At 50.5% G+C, this 20220-nt stretch overlaps 1 protein-coding gene across 2 annotated transcripts; it reads right to left on the bottom strand.

The window, feature by feature from the left end:
• Positions 1-594: 594 nt before the first annotated feature.
• Positions 595-14134, bottom strand: Pif1 (PIF1 5'-to-3' DNA helicase). Of its 2 annotated transcripts, XR_008212913.1 has the most exons (13): positions 13211-14134; positions 12728-12860; positions 12515-12640; positions 12281-12434; positions 12064-12178; positions 11835-11941; positions 10272-10411; positions 9903-10009; positions 8974-9061; positions 8729-8874; positions 7715-7906; positions 5185-7505; positions 595-2185 (listed from the first exon to the last, which is right to left on the bottom strand). XR_008212913.1 is itself a non-coding variant. In XM_052712590.1 (12 exons), exons 1-12 carry the CDS (start codon positions 13754-13756, stop codon positions 7446-7448), a joined length of 1914 nt encoding a protein of 637 aa, XP_052568550.1. In that variant the 5' UTR covers positions 13757-14134; the 3' UTR covers positions 595-7445. The 2 variants fall into 2 exon arrangements, 1 of the variants encoding a protein (XP_052568550.1); XM_052712590.1 differs by having other exon boundaries at positions 595-7505.
• Between the last annotated feature and the right edge of the window lie 6086 nt (positions 14135-20220).

Below are 20220 nucleotides of genomic sequence, written 5' to 3'. Positions count from 1 at the left end.
GTTGTTTTTTTTTTTTTTTTTTTTTTTTTTGCTGGGCATGATGTCCCAGCAAAACACTCAGGAGAGAGAGGAAAAAAAAAAATAACATCTTACCTGTGGAATTTAAGGGACAAAAGCTAGGGGACAAGAAAACATTCTGGGGTGGGGGTCAAGATCATGATGGGGAAACCCACAGAGACAGCTGACCCAAGCTAGTGGGAGCTCACAGACTCTGGACTGACAGCTGGGGAGCCTGCATGGGACCACACTAGGCCCTCTGAATGTGGGTGACAGTGTGTGGCTTTATCTGTTTGTAGGGCCCCTGGCAGTGGGACCAGGATTTATCCCTGGTTCATGAACTGGCTTTTTGGAGCCCATTCCCTGTGGAGGGACGCCTTGCTCAGCCTTGATGCAGTGGGGAGGGGCCTGGTCCTGCCTCAACTTGGTATGCCAGACTTTGTTGACACCCCAGGCCTTACCCTCTCTGGGGAGTGGATGGGAGGGGGGTGATGGAGAGATCGGGAGAAAGGGAGGGAGGGGGAACTGTGGTTAGTATGAAAAATGAAAAAAAAATTAAATTAAAAAAAGAAGAAAGAAAATATTCTGAGTCTGGAATGCCTTTAATCCCAGCAGGCAGGCAGATCTCTGAGTTCAAGGCCAGCCTGGTCTACTCTACAGAGAGAGTTCCAGGACAGCCAGGGCTGCACAGAGAAAACCTGTCTTGGAAAAAGAGAGAGAGAGAGAGAAAATATTCTTTTCGTGGGTGCCCATCTTCTATTTACAGTTTATTACCTTGGCCCTCAAATCTGTAAACTAGGTCAGAAGTTTCTACTCCGTTCTGGTGAGAAGGTGGCCAGAGGACAGAGGGACTTTGAAAGGGGAGGATCTCCCATTTATTGGGTAAATCTGAGAGACAAGACTTGCTTCTCCCCACCCCACAGTGGGTAGGCACTGCCTAGCTCTGCTGGAGACAGTTGGAAGGGAAGGCTGTGGAAGCCGGCTTTCCAGTCCTTCAGACCGCTGTTAATTCTTTTTGTTATCCACAGAGGCACCTATGGAGTGAGTCTGAGGAAAGGAGCTTATATACGGGGTGGGGAGTTACCCCTCCAGGTGATTGTAATAAGGACAATATGAGTCAATCTGGAGGGTTTCCCTCGTGCTGGTCCCAACCTGGCTCCTTTTCAGCCTTTCTGAGATTTATTTTGTTTAACTGAGACAAGGTATCAGCTCATAGTCTTGGTTGGCCTTGAACAGAGACCTATTCAACTCTGCCTCGGGAATGCTGAAATTAAAGGCATGCACTCTATATGACCTGTGTCCCTGGGCCTATCGTTCTAATTCTGTTGACTGGCAGGTGACCCTGTTTCACTAATGATGAAACCAAAGTTCAGGAGACTTAAGCAGAAACTCCCAAGGTCACACACAGTCCAGAAGGGGAGAACCAGGATTGAAACATAGGAATCAGCCTTTGGGAAACCCTATAACTGGGACTTGAGTTCCAGACCCAGCTAGCAAGCATGGTCTTGGCCAAATCACCTAGCTGCTCATCCATCAGGCATCTTTCTCCATCAGGGAAAGTTGTACCACCCTCCTCCCAGAAAAAAAACAAGGGGGCTAAGGAACCCCAAACACAAGCTTAACGCCCAGTGGAGGCTTCTGAACAAAGGAAACTTCCAGCTCAACATTGACTCAACGCCCCCTCCCTTCCCGCTCCTGAGGTGAGGGTGTGCCCCACTCAGGCTGGAGACTTTGGGACAAAGGATTTGCAGGGTCTCCAGAGAGGAGTTGGAGTTGGACTCCTTGGTGCCCCCTAGTGGTGTGAGTGCTTAGACTAAGAGGGCCTGGCAATATCCATTAGCCAGCATAAATGAATAAGATATACCAAAACAAAACAACAAAAAAGAAAAGGATACACCAGGGTCTTACAAGGCATAGCATCCTACATAGCTGACCACCCCACCCAGGCAGAGGGTAGACATGTACTCCCTTTGTGAAATGTTCAGAGTGTCCATTTATTATTTTTATTTTGGTTTTTCGAGGACAGGGTGTCTCTGCGCCGCTCTAGTTATCCGGGAACTCACTCTGTAGACCAAGCTGACCTCAAACTTCAGAGATCCGCCTGACTCTGCCTCCTGAGTGCTGAGATTTAAGGTATGCGCTGCCACCACCAGGCCAGTATCCACTTTTTAAAATGTTGTGCTGAAATCTGTGAAAATACAAAAATGCTTAGGCCAGGTCCCTGGAGACCAGGGGATCAGGCCTTGTCCTGAGACAACTTATAAATTGTTAGTTAATTCAGATGCAGATCCCAGGGGTCATCGAGGCAAAGGAGCAAGCAGCCAGAAGTGGGGCTCCCTTCCTGCCAGGGGTATTTTTGGGAAGCGGCAGGGACTGTGGCAAGCATATCTCCTGCCTGCCTCTTAGCAGGAATTGGCTCCCCCTTATGCTAAGCTCTCAGGCCACCCTCTCAAGGACAGGTACATGTCTTGCTTGAAAGTGGACTATCACTGGGCTAGGCACATAGCTCAGTTGGTAGAGTGCTTGTACAGTGTTCCATCCCCAGACTGCATAAGCCCAGCATGGTGGTGCACCCTGTCATCCCACCACTCCAGAAGTGGGAGCGGAAAGATCAAAAAACTCAAGGACATCCTACATAGGGAGTTTGAAGCTAGCCTTGAATATATGAGAACAGCCTGGAATATAAGTGATCCTGTCTCTATGAAGAAGGAGGAGGAGGAGGAGGAGGAGGAAGGAAGAAGGAAGAAGAAGAAAAAGAAAGTAGTAGTGGAACCAGGTGGTCGTGGCACACGCTTTTATTCCTAGCACTCGGGAGGCAAAGGCAGGTGGATCTCTGTGAGTTCAAGGCCAGCCTGGTCTACAGAGCTAGTTCCAGGACAGCCAGGGCTACACAGAGAAACCCCGTCTCAAAAAGCAAGAGGGGAAAAAGTGCACTATTGAGCTCCATGGGGGTAATACACCATGAATGTCTATCTTAATAATTTTCTCTCTCTCATCCACCCGAAACTGTCCAGCTCTCCTATTGGAGAGTGACACTGGGAAATCCCATTACTAGGATGGAAACCGAGGTACCAGAGATGTCCCCTAGCAGCAACAGGATCATTTAGCAGGGTCCTTTAACTGTAGCCTTTTGCATTCCTCCATCCTTTTATTTATCCATTCCCCTGTTGTGGTCTGCCCCACTCCAGATTCTACAGCTGCTTTGTGTTGCAGAGAGGCAGGTGCTCCACCACTAGCCTGAGAGGCTTTCTCATGATGGAAACAGTCCCACTGCTAAGGACAGTCCAGTGCCTGTGCTCAGACTCAGGACCATTCTGCCTAGAAAGCCTGAATCCTGGGGCATGGCACTTGAGCCAGTCTGGAAGGACTAATCTGGATGTTTCAGTCTAGAAACCAAGTCGGGGCCAGAAGGTTATCCAGGAACACAGGCGCCCTCTGCTGGGCCCCCATCTGCTCTGCTTCTAGTCTTGGCTCAAATGTCCCCTCCTCAGAGTCCCTTTGTGATGACTACTCTTAGAAGTCAACTTGACTACATCAGCGGCTGGGTACACCTGTGAGGGAGGGATTTTTTTTTTCTTTTTTTACTAACTAAACCATTCGAATTGGGAAGACCTACCTTAAATCGGGATCTTTTGAAGTGGAAAGTGTTGTTTGTTTTTCACTCTTTTGGGGGGCCTGCCACCCAGCTCCCAAATAAATCACACACAGAGGCTTATTCTTATAAATGTCCAGCCTTAGCTTGGCTTGTTTCTTGCCAGCTTTCTTTAACTTATCCTGTCTACCTTTTGCCTCTGGGCTTTCCCCGTTCTCTTACTTCTGTAAATCTTACCTTATTCTGTGGCTTGCTGTGCAGCTGGGTGGCTGGCCCCTGGATTCCCCCTCCTTCTCTGACTACTTCTTTTCTCCTCCCAGATTTCTCCTTCTATATATTCTCTGTGCCTGCCAGCCCCACCTAATTCTCTTTCCTGCCTCACTATTGGCCATTCAGCTCTTTATTAGATCATCAAATGTTTTAGACAGGCACAGTAACACAGCTTCACAGAGTTAAACAAATGTAACATAAATAAAAGTAACACACCTTAAAATAATATTCTACAACAGTGAAGATCCTTTAATCTGGGACAAACCTCCTGCCGACAGCCTATATAAAAGACACGGAAGAAGAAAGCTTCTCTCTTGGTCTGCCATCTCCGGCAAATCCATCCCTTCACTGGCATTAGAATCTACTTCTGCAAGACTCTGGCATATACTGAAGACCAGCTGAGACATCCAGCTTCATACACTGAACAACTATCGGATTACTGGACCTTCCATTGGCAGACAGCCATTGTTGGATGAGCCCGTAAGCTGTTCTAATAAATCCTTTACATGTGTAGGTGTAGATACATTCATTCTATAACTTCTGCTTCTCTAGAGAACCCTGACTAATATGCCATCCTGTAAGTGAACTCTTTATTTTTTCTGATTGTGTAGCATTATCACAGTTTCTGGGATGGCTTTCTAATTTTTACCACTGTAATAGATCTCCTTCAGCATCCTGAGGTGGGCTGGGTCAGCTCTGTGTACTGTGGGATCTGCAGTGCAGAGCCCAGCACCTAACAACACGTTAGGGGTAAATGATCGATCTTCATGAAAAAAAAAAAAAAGGATGGACAGGTAGTTCCCTTTATCACCCACAGTAAGATGAGCACTGAGAATCTGTTCATTCTGTTCTGCTTTTCTTGTTCCCCTTCTTTTCCCCCATTCTAAACCATCCTCACACTGGCTGCTTTGTTTAAAATCCTGAAGCTGCCTAAGGAGTCCTGACTGAATTTGCTTTCTAGCTCCTGTTTCTTAAGATGGTGCTGTGGGGAAAGGCAGAAAGGAGGGGCCTTGAGATTGGGGAGCAATCCAGAAGGGAGCACCCAGAAGGTAACAGGATTACGGGGTGTGAGGCACCTAGATAGACTGCCCTTTCTCCCTGTACCCCAGACGTCATTGTTGCTTGTGGATCCTGGTCACTGCAGGTGTCAGTAGCCACGACAAAGCCCTGGGTGATGTGGTTGAACCTGTGACATGCTCAGTGTGGGGAGTCTTGACTCCTAACTGAAGGAGTCTGAGATTTCACTCTACCCCTCAGGGATGCACATTCCAGGACAGATTAAATTAGATGTCCCCCCTCCCCAAATAAAGAACTCCTAGGTTTACCGTGTTTCCCTCAGGGGCAGGGATATCTGCAGCCCCTCAGGGAACATGCCGGCCTTTGTTGTCCAGGAGCATCTTCACAAGGAGATTGCCGAGGAGAGGACTTCCGGGCACCCCAATGGTCTCAGGGAAAGGCATCTTTAAGCAGATCTTCTCATGGTGTGACTTCTCCTGGGAAGTAAGGAAACATTTCTTCATGGGCTAGAGAGAACTCAGTGGTTATCTGAGTGTGCACTGCTATTTCAGAGGCCCCCAGTTCCATTCCCAGCACCCCAGACAAGTGGCTCACAACCACCTGTACCTCCAGCTTCAGGGGGACCAGACACCTCCTGCCTTACTGGCATCCTGAAGCTGGAGTTACAGGTGGCTGTAACTATAACCAGATACAAGTGCTGGAAACCGAACTGCCGTCCTCTGCAAGAGCATAATAGGCTATTAACCACCAAGCCGTCTCTCCAGCCCCTCTACCATGCGATAGTTTGTTGATGGCTCTTTCCCTATCCGACTGGAAAGCCAGAGTCCCAGGGAGAGCCCGAACTTAGAACTTCCCTCAGCGTATTTTTGTCCTAGCTTTTGGGTGACAGATACTCACCTTGTTGGTCCATCACCTGTCACCACCTTCAGATACCTCAGGTTTTCAGATGACAATTGCTATGGACAAAACCTCACAGGCCTCACACCAGGTTGCTGTGATTTAGGACCTCGTGGTGGCTGAACAAACATCTCTGTGTTTACCCCCTCAGTGAGGGAGAGAGACCAGGCAGGAGTCACAGTTACACAATTCACAAGTTTATTTGGCCTAAATAAATACAACCTGAGAACATTTATTTCAGTGCCCTAAACACTACCTCTCCCCTCAAAACAGCCCATTTTGCAGTGTCTGTTCTCAGGACAGGCTCAGAAGGGTGTTTACTCGGGGCTGTGTTAGGCTGAGCTCAGCTGTGAAGGTAATTAAACTTCTGCCTTGGGTTTGTGTCTGGCCTGTATCCCCTCGAGGCTCCTGCCATGGCTTGGATGGTTTTCCTTATGGGTTTACGTGCCGGAAGCTTGATCCCTAGTGCAGCAGCGCTAAGATGATGTAACTCTTTAAGAGATGGATCGTGCATGGAAGGTGATGAAGGCCAGGCTGTGGGATGGTCTGTATGTCAAATTGCTCTGATTGGTCAATAAATAAAACACTGATTGGCCAGTGGCTAGACAGGAAGTATAGGCGTGACTAACAGGAGAAAAGAACAGGAAGGCAGAAGGAGTCACTGCCAGCCACCGCCATGACAAACAGCATGTGAAGATGCCGGTAAGCCACGAGCCACGTGGCAAGGTATAGATTTATAGAAATGGATTAATTTAAGTTGTAAGAACAGTTAGCAAGAAGCCTGCCACGGCCATACAGTTTGTAAACAATATAAGTCTCTTGTGTTTACTTGGTTGGGTCTGAGTGGCTGTGGGATTGGCGGGTGATAAAAATTTGTCCTGACTGTGGGCCAGGCAGGAAAACTCCAGCTACAAGGGGGACCTGCCCTCAGGAGTGGATGGATGCTGTTCCACAGTCTTCCGCTGCTTGTCTCATTATATGGTTATGCCTGCACATGGACCTGCTGTGTGGTGCCAACTGCCATGAAGCCCCGGCATACTAGTACGGGCTGGTTCCGTGTTCTTAGTCTTCTAGAATTGTGAGTTGAATAAACCATTTTTTTTTTTTCCATCAAGTACCCAGCCTTGTGTATTTTGTTAAAATAACACAAAGAAAATTAAAACAGACCCCCGGGGCTGGCAAGATTGTTCATGAGGTAAAAGTGCCTGCCGCCAAGCCCCACACCTGAATTTAACGCCCAGGACCCACACGGGGAAAGAGAAAACCAACTCCTCCAAATTGTCCTCTGACCTTCCATGTGCACAAAATAAATCAGTGCAATGGGCTAAGACAGGCCCTGCCTGTGGGGTGTGATGCGGCCGCTGAAGTACCTGTCTCCGCTGCCTCCGCAGTCTACGGCTCCGAACTCTGCGGCTGCTTGTCCAGCCTTGCAGAGAGCTTTGTCCTCTGTAACAATCAGCGTGTCCAACGTCTGACCCTGGAAGTAGTTTCCCCAGGGAAAGGGGTGGCGCTGACAAAGCTGGTAAACAGGGAACCATGTCCTTCCCCCCACCAGAAGGCTGAATGAGGGAAGAAACAGAGAGCCCCCCCCCCCCCCAGTTATTCCCTAGGGCCTTGGCCCATGAAGAAGCCGCAAGTTGGGTGGTCCACTGTTGGTCTTCTTTCAGCCGAGTCAGAGGTTTGGGTCCATGTTCTCCAGATCAGAGTCTGCTGCCTCGTCATCCGGGGACTCCTAGGTCAGAACCAGAAAGCCAGTCATAGGTTTGTGCCCATCCTGTTCCCAGGGCCACAGCCTGAGGGCCAGCACCTCTTTCCTTCTGTCTCCACCGCAGAGGAGTCAGTAGGAAGATTTGCTGTCTTAGGGGTCTACCTACCAGGCCTTTCCTTTGTCCTTCTAAGCCTGCCCACACCCAGAAAGCCCACCTTTAGGTGACTCCTTACCAGATGGAGGCCCCTGCCCTGCCGCAGGGTGGCATAGAAGTGCAGCACTCGGGAGTCACAGCGAACCACCGTGGGGTCAAAGTCCAGCACACGGAGGCCCTGTAGGCTGCGGGCCCTGGAGAGGGCCACATAGGCTTGACCACTGGCAAACACGCGGCCCAGAGAGATCTCCACACAGTCCAGAGACATGCCCTGGGGGAGGGAGGGAGGGAGAGTCAAAGCCAACTTAGCCTGAAGTCTCTTGCATTTGGATGACTTTTATCAGCCTATCTGGAATCTCAAACAAGGGATAGCTGAGTATTAGTTGGGTCTGAATATGATGGGAGTGGAGAAGCAGGGGACAGGAATCCAGGGTAAGAGTTGAGGGACAGGGTAAGAGAAAGAGCTCTAGCAATGGTTTAAACAGGTACAGAGCTAAGTCTGTATGGAGCTAAACTCCGTCCCTCCACTAGCTGTATTTGTTTTAGAATCTTGGTTTTCTGCCTTGTGTAACACCAACTATTACCGGTTGTCTCTGCACTCCCTATGGTTGTTATAGGGATTAACCTATTCCGGTCATGGTCAGGAAATGGTAGAGGAACGCCTAGAAAGGGGGAGAAGAAGGTAGACTAGGAAGTGCACTAGAAAAGCTTAGGGCTAGGGGTGTGGCTCAGCTGGTATCATGCTTGCCTAGCAGGCATGAAGGCCTGAGTTCAATCCCCAGCACCCACGTAAACCAGATGTCGGGGTGCATACTTGTAAAACCAGCTTTGAGGAGACTGAGGTAGGAAGATCAGAAGTTCAAGGTCCTCTATAGCTACATAATGAGTTTGAGGCTAGCCTGGGCTACATGAGACCCCATGGAAAGAGGGGAAAAGGAAAGAAGATCGGTAGGTTTATTTTGTTCTGATCTGGAACATTCCATCCAAGGGCTATTCAGTTCCCCCTAAAGCCTTTAAGACACATTCCAGAATGTCCCAGCATATCCTGCCCACTCTCTGCCCTGTTTTGCCCACCCCTGCACTGGGTAGTCACCTGGCTTTTGTGGATGGACATTGCCCAGGCCAGCTGTAAGGGAAGCTGCTGCCGGCTGAGGAACTGGCCCCCAGTGACCTGTATCGTCCAGCGGTCCGTGTGGATGACCTCGGTGACCCCACACAGGAACCGTACCTGGGGAAGCCCTGAGGAAGGCATGGAGAGGTCCCACCTTTTAGCCACCCTATGACTTGTCCTGCTGTGAAATAAACCCAAGCAGTACGACCCCCTCCATCATCACTTACCTCTCCCTTCTGACTCAAACCCAACGACCACTCCCCGGGCTCCATTCACCAGGCCCCGAGACACTGACAAGTTCTTCACCAGCATGACCTGCAGAGGAGGAAGTGCAGGGATGGAAGGGGACCCTCCTTGTGCCTGATTCCTCTCTGGCACTTAGGGTTCAGAGAGAGAATGAAGGCTATCATGGAATTGAGTCCCAATTCTGAGCATGACTCCAGCTGACTGTGACCTCTCAGACAAGCTGTCTGTTTTCCTGGAAATATCTTGGCCTTATCCTGTGTCAGAGGGGCTTACTAGTCATCAAATTTGCCTGGCGAGAAAGTGGTAAAGCAAGGAGGGTAACCTGCATCCCAGGACTTTGAGAAGAGTTAGATCTAGCTGGGTGTGGTGGCGCACACCTTTGTTCCAGCACTCAGGAAGCAGAGACAGGCGGATCTCTATGAGTTCAAGGCCACCCTGGTTAACATAACAAGTCCCAGGCTAGCTGGGACTACATGGTTATCTTGTTTTAAAAAAAAGAGGGGGGGGGGATTAAGTCTGCTAAGAAGACCACAAACCTTGAGGAATGACACCAGCTCCTGCCTCCTCTCTTTCAGCCATGCTCGCATCCCCCGTGTGCCCCATGGACAATGAGGAAAGTCTACCGTTCTTGCCCATCCCATAAAGGAGGAGTCAGAACCTGCCCATCTATAAGGCATACTACTATAGACCACCATAGGGGAGCCATGCCACCTGGGAGCTGAGCTTCAGAAAGGGAAACTGACTTACCCCAGGTGGCATGGCTTGACAGGGCTCTTGATGTTGAAGAGAGAAGGGAAAGCTGAAGACAGGACAGTGGGGGAAAGTGGTCACAGTAGGTCCATCAACTATCGAGTGGCCTTGGTAGAGTGTTAATAATCAGAGATCCCTCCCACCCCCGCTCCTTTCTCACCTGAGCCCCCAGCTTTAACTGAAGGACACGGCTAGCAGGACACTGGACATCCAGGGTCCGGGCGAGCTCAGGCTCACTGTCGATAGCCTCAAAGCTGTGTATCTCACCTGAAAAAAAAGGAGAATTGGAAAAACTTATTGACTTGTGACTCCGCTTGCAAAAAATGTATTAGATCAAGATGGTTCCTGGGAAAGGACTGGGGGCAGCTCAGCTGGGGCCTTGGAATCAACTCACCACAACTTTTGGGTGACAGTTTTGCCTGTAAATGTATGCAGAACATGGGCCCAGTTTTCTGGGGATGTGTGTGTGTGTGGGGGGGGGTTGACGGCCCCTCCCAGCTGGTTTCGACAGCCCAAGCTTTCTGTTTACCTGGCAGCTCCTTCAGCCGCTTCTCATTGGTAAGGGCCACATCGTCCTGGTGGGTACAGAGTCTTGTGGCGACAATTCCATCTCTTCCCACCTTATGGGCAGCTGTGGCTCTGAGCTGGCGGGTCACTTCATCTGAACATCTGTAGGGGCTGCACTGTCAGACCAGAGATGCCCTGGACACCAGAAAAGGTGGGGGCAGTATGGTCTGCTGCACAGGCCAAGCCTTGGGACCCCAAAAGGGCACCAGGACAGGATTTGTTGCTACCCAACCCCCAGCCAGTCTGCTTGTCCCTCAGATGTGGACAGTGACATGGCAATAAGAATGCTGGACTCTGAAAACAGGTGGAGCTACTCCTGCGTCTGCCCCGAGAGGAACTGGCCACCTCGGAACCCACAGTGCTCCTGAAGAAGCAGGATATCATGAGGGAGCTCGGGCCTGAGGTTTGCAGGCCTGGAACAAGACACTGGTGTTGATACCCTGTAAAACCGTCTATCCTATCATCAGACTGGCCTTTAGGGTACAATCTTCTAGCCACTTGCCTACTGCCTTGGCTGAAATAGCTAGCCTGAGTATCTTTTTTTCTCGTGTGTGTGTGTGTGTGTGTGTGTGTGTGTGTGTGTGTAAGAGCGCTTGCACTTTTACAGGCTGGAAGTAAATGTTTTACTTTTAGCCTTTTTCCCCCTGAGACAGGGTCTCACTATGTAGGTCTGTCTGTCCTGGAACTCACTCTGTAGACCAGGCTGGCCTCGAAATCACAGAGGCCTGCATCTGCCTCCGGAGTGCTGGGATTAAAAGCCTGTGCCACTATGCCCAGCACTTTTTTTTTTAAATCTCTTTTATTTCTTTGTTGAGACCGGTCTCTCACTGAACCTGGAGCTTACTCACCAGGCCAGCAAGCTCAGGAATTCTCCTGTCCTCACCTTCCCAGCACAGGGATTTACAGGCATGTGCCGTCACTCCCAGCTTTTTACGTGGGCACTCGGGAATCCAAACTTGGTCCGCATGCTGGTGTAGCAGGCTCTTTACTGACTGATCCGCCTCCCCAGCCTGCTCTCCTATGTTTCTATGTGAGGTATGGTATTGATGGTAGGTTTGTTGTTTGGTTTGGTTTAGTTTTTTGTTTTTTTTTGTTTTTTTTTTTTGTTTTTTTTTTTTTGAGGTAGTGTCTCCCTAAATAGCCCAGGCTAGCCTCAAACTCATGATGCTACCTCAGTCCCTTGCATTCTGTGTGTTGTGTGCTACAGTGCCCAATGCTATAACATTCTTGACTACATTCTATCTTAAGTTGTCCAGTGTCCTGTCCAAATCTTGTTTTCCTGTACAGACTGCTTGCTCCTGAGGACGAATATCTCTCCCACTTCCCTAGACCCAGCTGTGGTTACCAAAGCCTGTAAATCCTAGGACCGAAGGCATGAAGGCAAGAGGATCAGTAGTTCAAGGTCATCCTTGGCCACATAGTAACTTCTAGACCAGCCTAGGCTACACGAGGCCTGCTGCCCCCAAACAAACAATATAGACCCATTCTTGCATCCTCATCCCACGGGCCCTTTTCCAGTACCCACCTGCCCAACCTCACAGCTTGCAGCAGAGAGATGAAGGTCCGATCTGCCTGTCTCCATACCTCAGTCAGCTCCAGAGTCACTGGCACACACCTCCTCCAGCTCTTGGCCTGGTGGGGCACGGTAGAGGTTAAGTCAGGGAGCAGAGAAGACTCCCCCAAGAAGCATAGGATCGGAGTCAGGGTGTAACTCCCCCAAAAGCACAGGTCAGGGGCCAGGGTGTGGCCAGTACCTGGAAGCAGAATCGAGGGTGCTGGGAGCCTTTGGTCACTGGTGGCAACTGTAGGAAGTCCCCACAGATGATGAGCTGGATCCCTCCGAATGGCTTCTCCTGTTGCCGGACAGCTCTGGATAGGAGCAGAGAATGCTTTAGAGGGTTGGGTGGACAGGCTTCTGGGGGACATCACCAGATTCAAACCTCAGTGACTGCCCTTGCTGTACATACTGACCTGGCCACAGCTTCCAGCTTGTCAAACAAGTCTGCCTCTACCATGGAGATCTCATCAATGACCAACCGTTGGCAGTTCAGCCAGCCCTGCCGCACACCTGGCCGATGGGCCAGGGCCACACACTGGGCCAGGGGAGCCTGACCTGAGCCGATGCCTATGAGGGACACTATTTAGTCTTTGCCGAAACCCCAGCCCTCTAGATCTCTCCCTCCTTTCCCATAGGCTCGCACTTACCTGCAAAGGCATGAAGGGTGGTGCCCCCGATGTGGCAGGCTGCTACCCCAGTGCTGGCAGTGGCCACAGTGCCAGTAGGGGGCAGGGAGCCCAGGATATGCTTCAGCAAATAGGACTTTCCTGTCCCTGGACAGTAGGCAAAGTCAGGGTTGCTTGCTCCTCCATGCCACCCTAGGGCTACCCCCAACCTCCACCCCATTCTACCTCTGTTACCTGCACTCCCAGTGAAGAAAATGCTCTGGCCTTTCAGGACTGCCCGCAGCACAGCAGCTTGCTCCTCGGAAAGCTTCGGTTTGCTGGAGCGCATGCTCAGCTTCTTCACAGGCAGCGGCCACCTTGGAGCTTCCTGGAAGGAACAGGGCTATCTCAGAACCTTCTGCTATGCCATTTGGTCTGTATGCACTGCAAGACAGCCCTTTGCTTTGCTGTTCACTTCACTTGGAACTTTGAGCAGGTTTGGTTCACCTGGAGTTCATCCCAACAAATACTAGCCTCCACCTCCGGCTTTTCACCAGTTCAGTGCCAGGCATCTTAGATGGGTGACCATACCTGATCGAATCTCAGATGCCGTACGATGGACATTTCAGATCACCAGCGGTCCCCTTAATACTGCCGACCACCTTCCCCCAAACTTGGGCCTCCTGGGTCTCTTCCATCCTCAACAATAGCACATCGGATTCCCTTTCTGGTCCTCACCGTACTAGGCTTTGATTCTGTTGGCTGCTTCTCCAGAGAGGAATCTGGAGCCCGGGTGGCCACAGCACGCCGCAGTTCCTCCGGTTGCACTGGACTGATGGTGACAAAGTCTCGAGGCCGCGGGCCGAGCAGTTGCGCGCGGGCAGAGGCGGGTCCTGGCCCGGGGGCAGCCGCCAGCTTCAGGCGCAGCGTGCGCAGGAAGCGGCGCAGGCGCTCCGGGGGACAGTCGGAGAGCAGCAGCTGCACTGAGCCAGCCCGGGGGACACCATCCGCTGGGAGCCGCAGCGTGCTGCGCCCGGCCGCAGCGAAGCGGGTGAAGAGGCGCACGGCGCGCAGCGGGAAGCAGCGTGGGCGCCCCGCAGGTCCCGGTGCCTGCAGTCGCAACATTAACTCTCGGCGTTCGTTTCGACCTAGGCTCAGCTCGGCAGTGCGCAGGGCCTGGCGCTTGCGAGGCTGCCCTCCAGGACTCAGCTCCTCCACGGCCACCCGGCACCGCAGCTCCGCGTCGTCACATTCACCTGTCGCCGCCTGGGTGCTAGAAAGCATCTCCAGTGCCTCTGCAGGCGTGCAGAGACCGGAGCACACAAGTTATGGAAAATCGGGATGTTATAGGTGGTATGGATACCGTGACTAACAAAACAAAACACCAAAACCCACAAAAAACCAAAAACTGTCCAGAACACTTAAGGGGGTCAAGGAAGCTGTCACTAGTAGCAGAAGGAGCCACCAAGATAATACAAGCACTCTGGGGCGAGGAGAAAACAAATACTCTGGAAATGTCCTCTGCTGCAGTTCTTGGAGCGGTGGAAGGTGGCGTCAAATGCGCTTAGGGCTGGCGAGCCTCAGTTGTCCTGCAATGGCCACATCAGAAAGGGATTCCTGCTCAGAAAAGCCTGCTTGAGGAGACCCACCCAGGCCAGTGTGGGACTTGTCAGGGACCTGTGAAGGAAGCAGAGCAACCACACATTGGGCGATGGGAAGAAAACTGGCTGGAGGTGGAAACAGGCTGAGACAGGCACATCTCCTTCATCAACTAACTAGTAGGTATCTGGGTCAGTGTGATTCCCGTGCTTTGGAAAGGATGCACGTTTAGCTAGAGAATTTATGAAACCTCCGGACCCAGTAATCCACTGTCTCTCCGTCCGACCCACTCATCTATACCTCTTCCGTCGAGGATCCCTAAAATAAACCCGTTCTTTGCCTCTCACCTCAGGGATCCAACTCACTTGTTGCTTTCGGAGGAAAAATCAGACCAGAACCGGCTGGCAGCAAAGCTACAGTACTAAGAACATTCAAATACTGGAAATAAGAAAATCACCCTATCGCCGGCCTGGTCTTTAAATTCTCTAGCCAATCAGGGATAGGGGCGTGGCCACGGGCGGGCCTTCCCTCGGCCTTCAACTCTGGGTGGCTTATTGTGTTGGAGGAGCGTGCGTTTAGAGTTACACGAGTGGGCGTGGTGGGTAGGGAAGCGGCTGCGGCTGCGCGGCGCGTGGCGTACTGTCACCCAAAGCGGCTCTGAAGATTTGAGGAGCCTTCTATTGACACCGTCCCCGACACCTGATTGCTTGGCCTTAGGGAAAATCTCCCTCGTCCCTTGCACATCCTGTTCCACCCACAGAACCATTGTTGTCTTCTGGGAAGGCCATTTCACTTGCCAGCCAACTCGGCTTCCCTGTCCCCTGATTCTTTTCACCCTTCTCTGCCCTCCTAAGAATTATTCTATACACTTGTCTCTTTTACCCTGCTGAGACCTGTGGGTAAAGAACTTTAAGACCAGTGTCAGGTGTCCAGAGAGTAGCGAACGAGTCCTTGTCTTCAGGGAATTCTTACTCCTCTTGTTGCGCTCAGAGAATTTAATCTCTTTCGGTTGGGGTCTTGCTACACTGTGTAGGCTGGTCTTGACTTCCAGGGCTCAATGGATCTTCCTTCAGCCCCCTATGTAGCTGTGACTACAGGCGCCTGGCACGATCCAGCTTTGAAAACTTACTTATAATTATTATTTTTCCCTCACTGAAGTTTGAAATTACCTAGCTGGAAGGGTGAGTCAAGCCACCTCATTTTACAGATAATGATAACCACTACAGACTAAATTGCCACCTCCCTCTTTCTTCTCCCCTTCCCCTCTTCAGGATATCGTGTATCCAAGGCTGACCTCAAACTTATCAAAGTTGCTACTTGGCAGGGACATGATACTGAGTTTCTAATCTTTCTGTTTCCATCTAAATGTGATTCCATGCATCTACCACCACGACCAGCTAGTTATGAGGTACAAAATGTACAACCATAGTTACATTCTATATTCAATTTTTTTCTTCTTTAAGAATGATTTTACGTGTATGAATGTTTTGCCTGCATGTGTACCACTTGTGTGCCCGTTGAATGCCTTGCAACTGGTGGTTGTGAGCCACCATATGGGTTCTGGAAATCGAACCCAGGTCCTCTGCAAAACCAACATGTGCTCTTCACTGCTGAGCCATCTCTCTAACCCTCAAAACCTTTTCATCAGAACTGGAGAGATGGCTCAGAAGTTAAAAGCACTTGTTCTCAGCATTTACATAGTAGCTCACAACCTTCTGTTCCAAGGGATCCAACACCTTCTGGTATACATACAAGCATGTAGGCAAAACAATCATATACATATATATGTGTATATATATTTAAATAAATATTAAAAATTAAAAAAAAACACCTTTTCACTATCTCACAGGTAAAGGCACCTGCCACCAAGCGTGACAACCTGAATTTGATCCTAGGGACCCATAGGGTGGATGGAGAGAACCAGCTCTTTTAAATTGTCCTCTGTCCTCCACATTTGCTCCCCCCCCCCCCCCGCCTCTCTCTCTCTCTCTCTCTCTCTCTCACACACACACACACACACACACACACAACTGTAATTTTGTTTTTTTTTTTTTGAGTCAGAGTTTCTCTGTATAACAGCCCTGGTTGTCCTGGAACTCACTTGGTAGACCAGGCTGGTGTCAAACTCACAGAGATCTGCCTGCCTCTGCCTCCCAATGCTGGGATTAAAGGCGTGTGACACCACCGCCCACTGAGAGCTTATTTTGTATATCTGTTTAGTTGTGCTGGTGATACAATCCAGGGCCAAACACATGCTGGTCAAGTGCTCTACCACCGAGAAACACCGATACTCCCACTATTTGTTTTCTTTTGTGTTTTTGTTTGTTTGTTTGTTTTGTTTTGTTTTTTGAGTCAGGGTTTCTCTGTGTAGTCCTGGCTGTCCTGGAACTCACTCTGTAGACGAAGCTAGCCTTGAACTCAGAGATCTCCACCTGCCTCTGCCTCCTAAGTTATGGAATTGAAGGTGTGAGCCGCCACCGTCAGGCTTCTTTTGGGTTTTTGAGATAGGGTCTTGCTATACAGTTCAGACTGGTCTAGGACATGCTATGGTACAGCCCCAGCTGGTCTCGCACTAGCAATTCTGCCTATGCCTCCTAAGAGCTACGATTACATGATGTCACCATGCCTGGTCGTGTGTGTGTGTGTGTGTGTGTGTGTGTGTGTGTGTGTGTGTGTGTGTGTGTGAAGTTTTGGAGTTTTTTTGTTTTAACTATTAAATTGATTCATTTTATGTGTCTGTTTTGCCTGAATGTAAGAATGTGTACCGAGGTCAGAAGAGAGCGTTGGAGCCCCTGGAACTGGAGTTACAGATGGTTGTGAGCCACCTTGTGATTGCTTGGAATGGAACCCAGGTCCTCCGTAAGAGCCATCTCTTCAGTTCAAGCATCTACGTTTTCTGATTTATATTTTAATTTCTTTTAAATAAGCACGTGGGCAAGGATTTATGGGATATTCTAGGTACGATTCGGTATTATTTGAACGTGTTAGACATTTTTCCCACCTAAGTTTTTGTAAGGGCAACAACAGCGAGTCCTTGTAAGAAAAGAAACCCAGAGCTCAATTTGGCCACTCCAGAGAATTAACGTTCCTTGGACTCCGCCCTCCTGCCCGCCCTAGCTCTGGGGTTTTGTCATTTGGGTCTTGATTGACGGACACAGAGGGGCGGAGCCAAGGGGAGTTCTTACAACTGCGGTCCAACTTCCTTCTTCGCTGCTTTGGGTTGTAGTGCGCATATGCGATGCTGTGCTTGCTGCTACCGCTGAGGTCACTTTCGAGGGAGGCACAAAGCTGCTTTTGAATGTCCTTTTCTAAAGCCCAATCCAGGGTTGGAGGCACACATTTGAAGGGAGGGGTTTCTCCCTTATAAAATTTCCTCTTGTAGAACTCTTTCCAGGTCTTACTCGTTCTCTCCCACAGCAAGGTCCCAGTCCACTCTAAAGAAACAACTGTAACTTTAGCAAAGGGCAGTATCATGTGATACTAAAAAGAGCACCACCCCTCCGGGACCTTAGGATCCTTTCCCTCCAAGTTTTTGCCTTCCCTCTTCCGCAATCCGAAGCTTGCAAAGAAAATGTGGTTAGAAGAGATGAACGAGGAAAGAGTATTGATTTTATGATTTTTGTATCTTCCAGAGCACAAACCAGGCACAGTGGCTCACACCTCTAATCACACTTCGGGGACGCTGAGGTAGAAGCCAGCCTAGGCTACAGTGTGAGACCCAGTCTCAAAAGCAAACTATTCACACCTACATACATAAACACAATCCCCAGACAGAGTAGGACTTCACCTCCTACTGCTCCCTTACCTTGCTAGGGGTTCACTCTCTCCCTCTTCCCTTCCCCCCACAATGCCTCTGCCTCTCCGCCCCCCCCTTCTCCCCTCTCCCATATACACACCTCTGTCCCTGTCTCTTTCAATTTAATGACTTAATTATCATTTGCTGACTATCAATATTTTACCTGAGCCTGCCCATCTTCATTCAGCTTTCCGATAGAGCTCGATGTGAATGCCAGTCGGCATGTCAAACTCACTTTCTCCAGAAAAGAGCTTTTAGTCTTCTCCAGCGCCACTGAACACACCTGCTTTTCTCCTGTCTTCACTAAGTAGCACCAACATTTGGGGCTCCAGTTGAAACCCTACACCCTATCTTTGATGCCCTCCTCACCTACTACTGAAACTTGATCTTCCTCCAAAATGTATTTAGAGTCTATTAATTTCCTCCTGTCCTCATTCCTCATCCTGTGGTTAGAAGGCATCACCTCTACCCTGAATTACAGCAATAGTCTCCTAGCCACCTGGAGTCCCAGCTTCCACTCTTACAATAACCCATTCTCCAAGTAGCAGTAAACACGATTGCTTGTTTGTTTTGAGGCAGGGTTTCTTTGTGTAGCCTTTGCTATCCTGGAACTCACTCTGTAGACCAGGCTGGCCTTGAACTCACAGAGATCTGCCTGCCTCTGCCTCCCAAGTGCTGGGATTACAAGCCTGGTACAAGTGGGATTTTATCTGGAGTTGTTTACCTTCCTGTTTAAGGACTTCATGCAGGAAGGAATGTTTCAATCTTGGAGGAAGCCGTTGTACAACACTGGAGTCCTGGTGCATTGTTTTCTTCATCCTTCAAAAAAATTATTCTATTATTTTATATCTGCAGGTATGTCTCTGCACCACCTACATGCCTGGTATCCGAAGAGTCCAGAACAGAGCCTCAGATCCCCCTTAGAACTGGAGTTACAGACAGTTGTGAGCCACTGTATGGGTACTGAGAATCAAACCTGGGCACTAACTAATGAGTAATCTCACTATCCCTCTCCACCCTTTAGGTTAGGAATGAGAGGCAGTGTGCTCCACCCTCTTCCATGGAGAGTTGAAAAGGACCCAGGAGCCCAAAGGCCAGCAGAGGGCAGTGGAAGAGAAGCTTGGTCAACTGGTGTGGCTGAGGCTAAGGTAGCCAGTGTCAAAGGAGGTCACCATTGATTCATCCCACACGCACGAAATTCTGGGTGCTGTAGCATGGGGCACGCCTGACCAGGAAAGCTCGTGTGTGTGTGTGTGTGTGTGTGTGTGTGTGTGTGTGTGTGTGTGTGTCTGTCTGTCTGTCTGTGCGCGCGATGCTGGAGGTTTGGATGTGGCAGTCACCCCCAGGCCTCTGTTTCTCCAATATAAAATGAAAGTGCATGATAGAATTTATAGGCTTTCTCGCTGGTCCCTACACCCCACTCTCCAGCAACGTGGTCAGGTCAGGGCTGGAGGGAGTAAGGGTGATGAAGTCACAACTTGAGAGCCAAGGAGGGGTTGAACGAGGGAGAGGCGAGCATGGGAGTTTGGGATTTCAGAGAGCCAAAGACAGACCCTCCATAAAGGACTGGAGTCCCGACTCCGACTCTGGTCATAAACCCCAAGCTCATGGCTGGGGCCCCACCCAAACATTGCACAAACTAGAAACCATCACCACTACTCCGACTTCGGGAGGAAAGAGGAGAAACCAGCCAGGCGGTGGTGGTGCATGTCTTTCATCCCAGCACTTAGGAGGCAGAGGCAGGAGGATCTCTGTGAGTTCTAGGACAGCCAGGATTATTACACAGAAAACTCCGTCTCGAAAAACCAAAAGAAAAAAAAAAAAAAAAGGAAAGAGGAGGGACCTCTTGGTGCACTCATTTCTGAACTGCCCTGGCAGCTGATCCAGTCCCACAACCCGGCCCCACTAGGCAACCTCAAAGGCATCAACCACCCACCGCCTCCCAGGCTTGCTCTGCTAGCCGCGCCCCCGCCCCGCCTCCGCCCTGCCCCACCCCGCCTGCATCCCTCGCCTCCGCCTCTGGGCCGGAAGCCCCCTCCCCCTCCGTATCCCCCACCTCCCCAGTCTGTACCCCCTCCCAGTCCCTCTCCCTGCTTGGGTCCGGGGAAACCTCTCTCCGCCCTCTTCCTGCTACTTCAGCTCCGCCCGAGTTCTTCCGTCCATTCCCGGAGCACAAGACCAGCCCCTCCCAGGATCCTCCCCGGCCCCGCCCCTGCACCCCCACCCGGCCACGCTCCTCACTGCGCTGCTGCGGGCGCGGGCTGGGGGCCGCTGCACCCCACCCCGGCCCCGCCCCCGGCCCCCGGAAGCCCCTCCCCGGCCCCGGCCCCGCCCCCCGAAGTTTCTTGGGCCT

The sequence above is a fragment of the Peromyscus californicus genome, unplaced genomic scaffold (assembly GCF_007827085.1).
Source record: "Peromyscus californicus insignis strain IS unplaced genomic scaffold, ASM782708v3 Scaffold_11__1_contigs__length_118956290, whole genome shotgun sequence".
In the NCBI taxonomy this organism is placed as follows: Eukaryota; Metazoa; Chordata; class Mammalia; order Rodentia; family Cricetidae; genus Peromyscus; species Peromyscus californicus.
The sequence above is the reverse complement of the archived record's forward strand: the minus strand, read 5'-3'. Positions and strand labels throughout refer to the sequence as shown.

Excerpts from the sequence above, each read along its gene's own strand:
- Pif1 (XM_052712590.1), bottom strand. The coding sequence starts at position 13,756 with ATGCTTTCTAGCACCCAGGCGGCGACAGGTGAATGTGACGACGCGGAG. Across the intron at positions 12,861-13,210 it reads CAGAATCAAAGCCTAGTACG|GAAGCTCCAAGGTGGCCGCT; the intron begins GTGAGGACCAGA and ends TGTTCCTTCCAG. Across the intron at positions 12,435-12,514 it reads CACCCTTCATGCCTTTGCAG|GCATCGGCTCAGGTCAGGCT; the intron begins GTAAGTGCGAGC and ends TGTCCCTCATAG.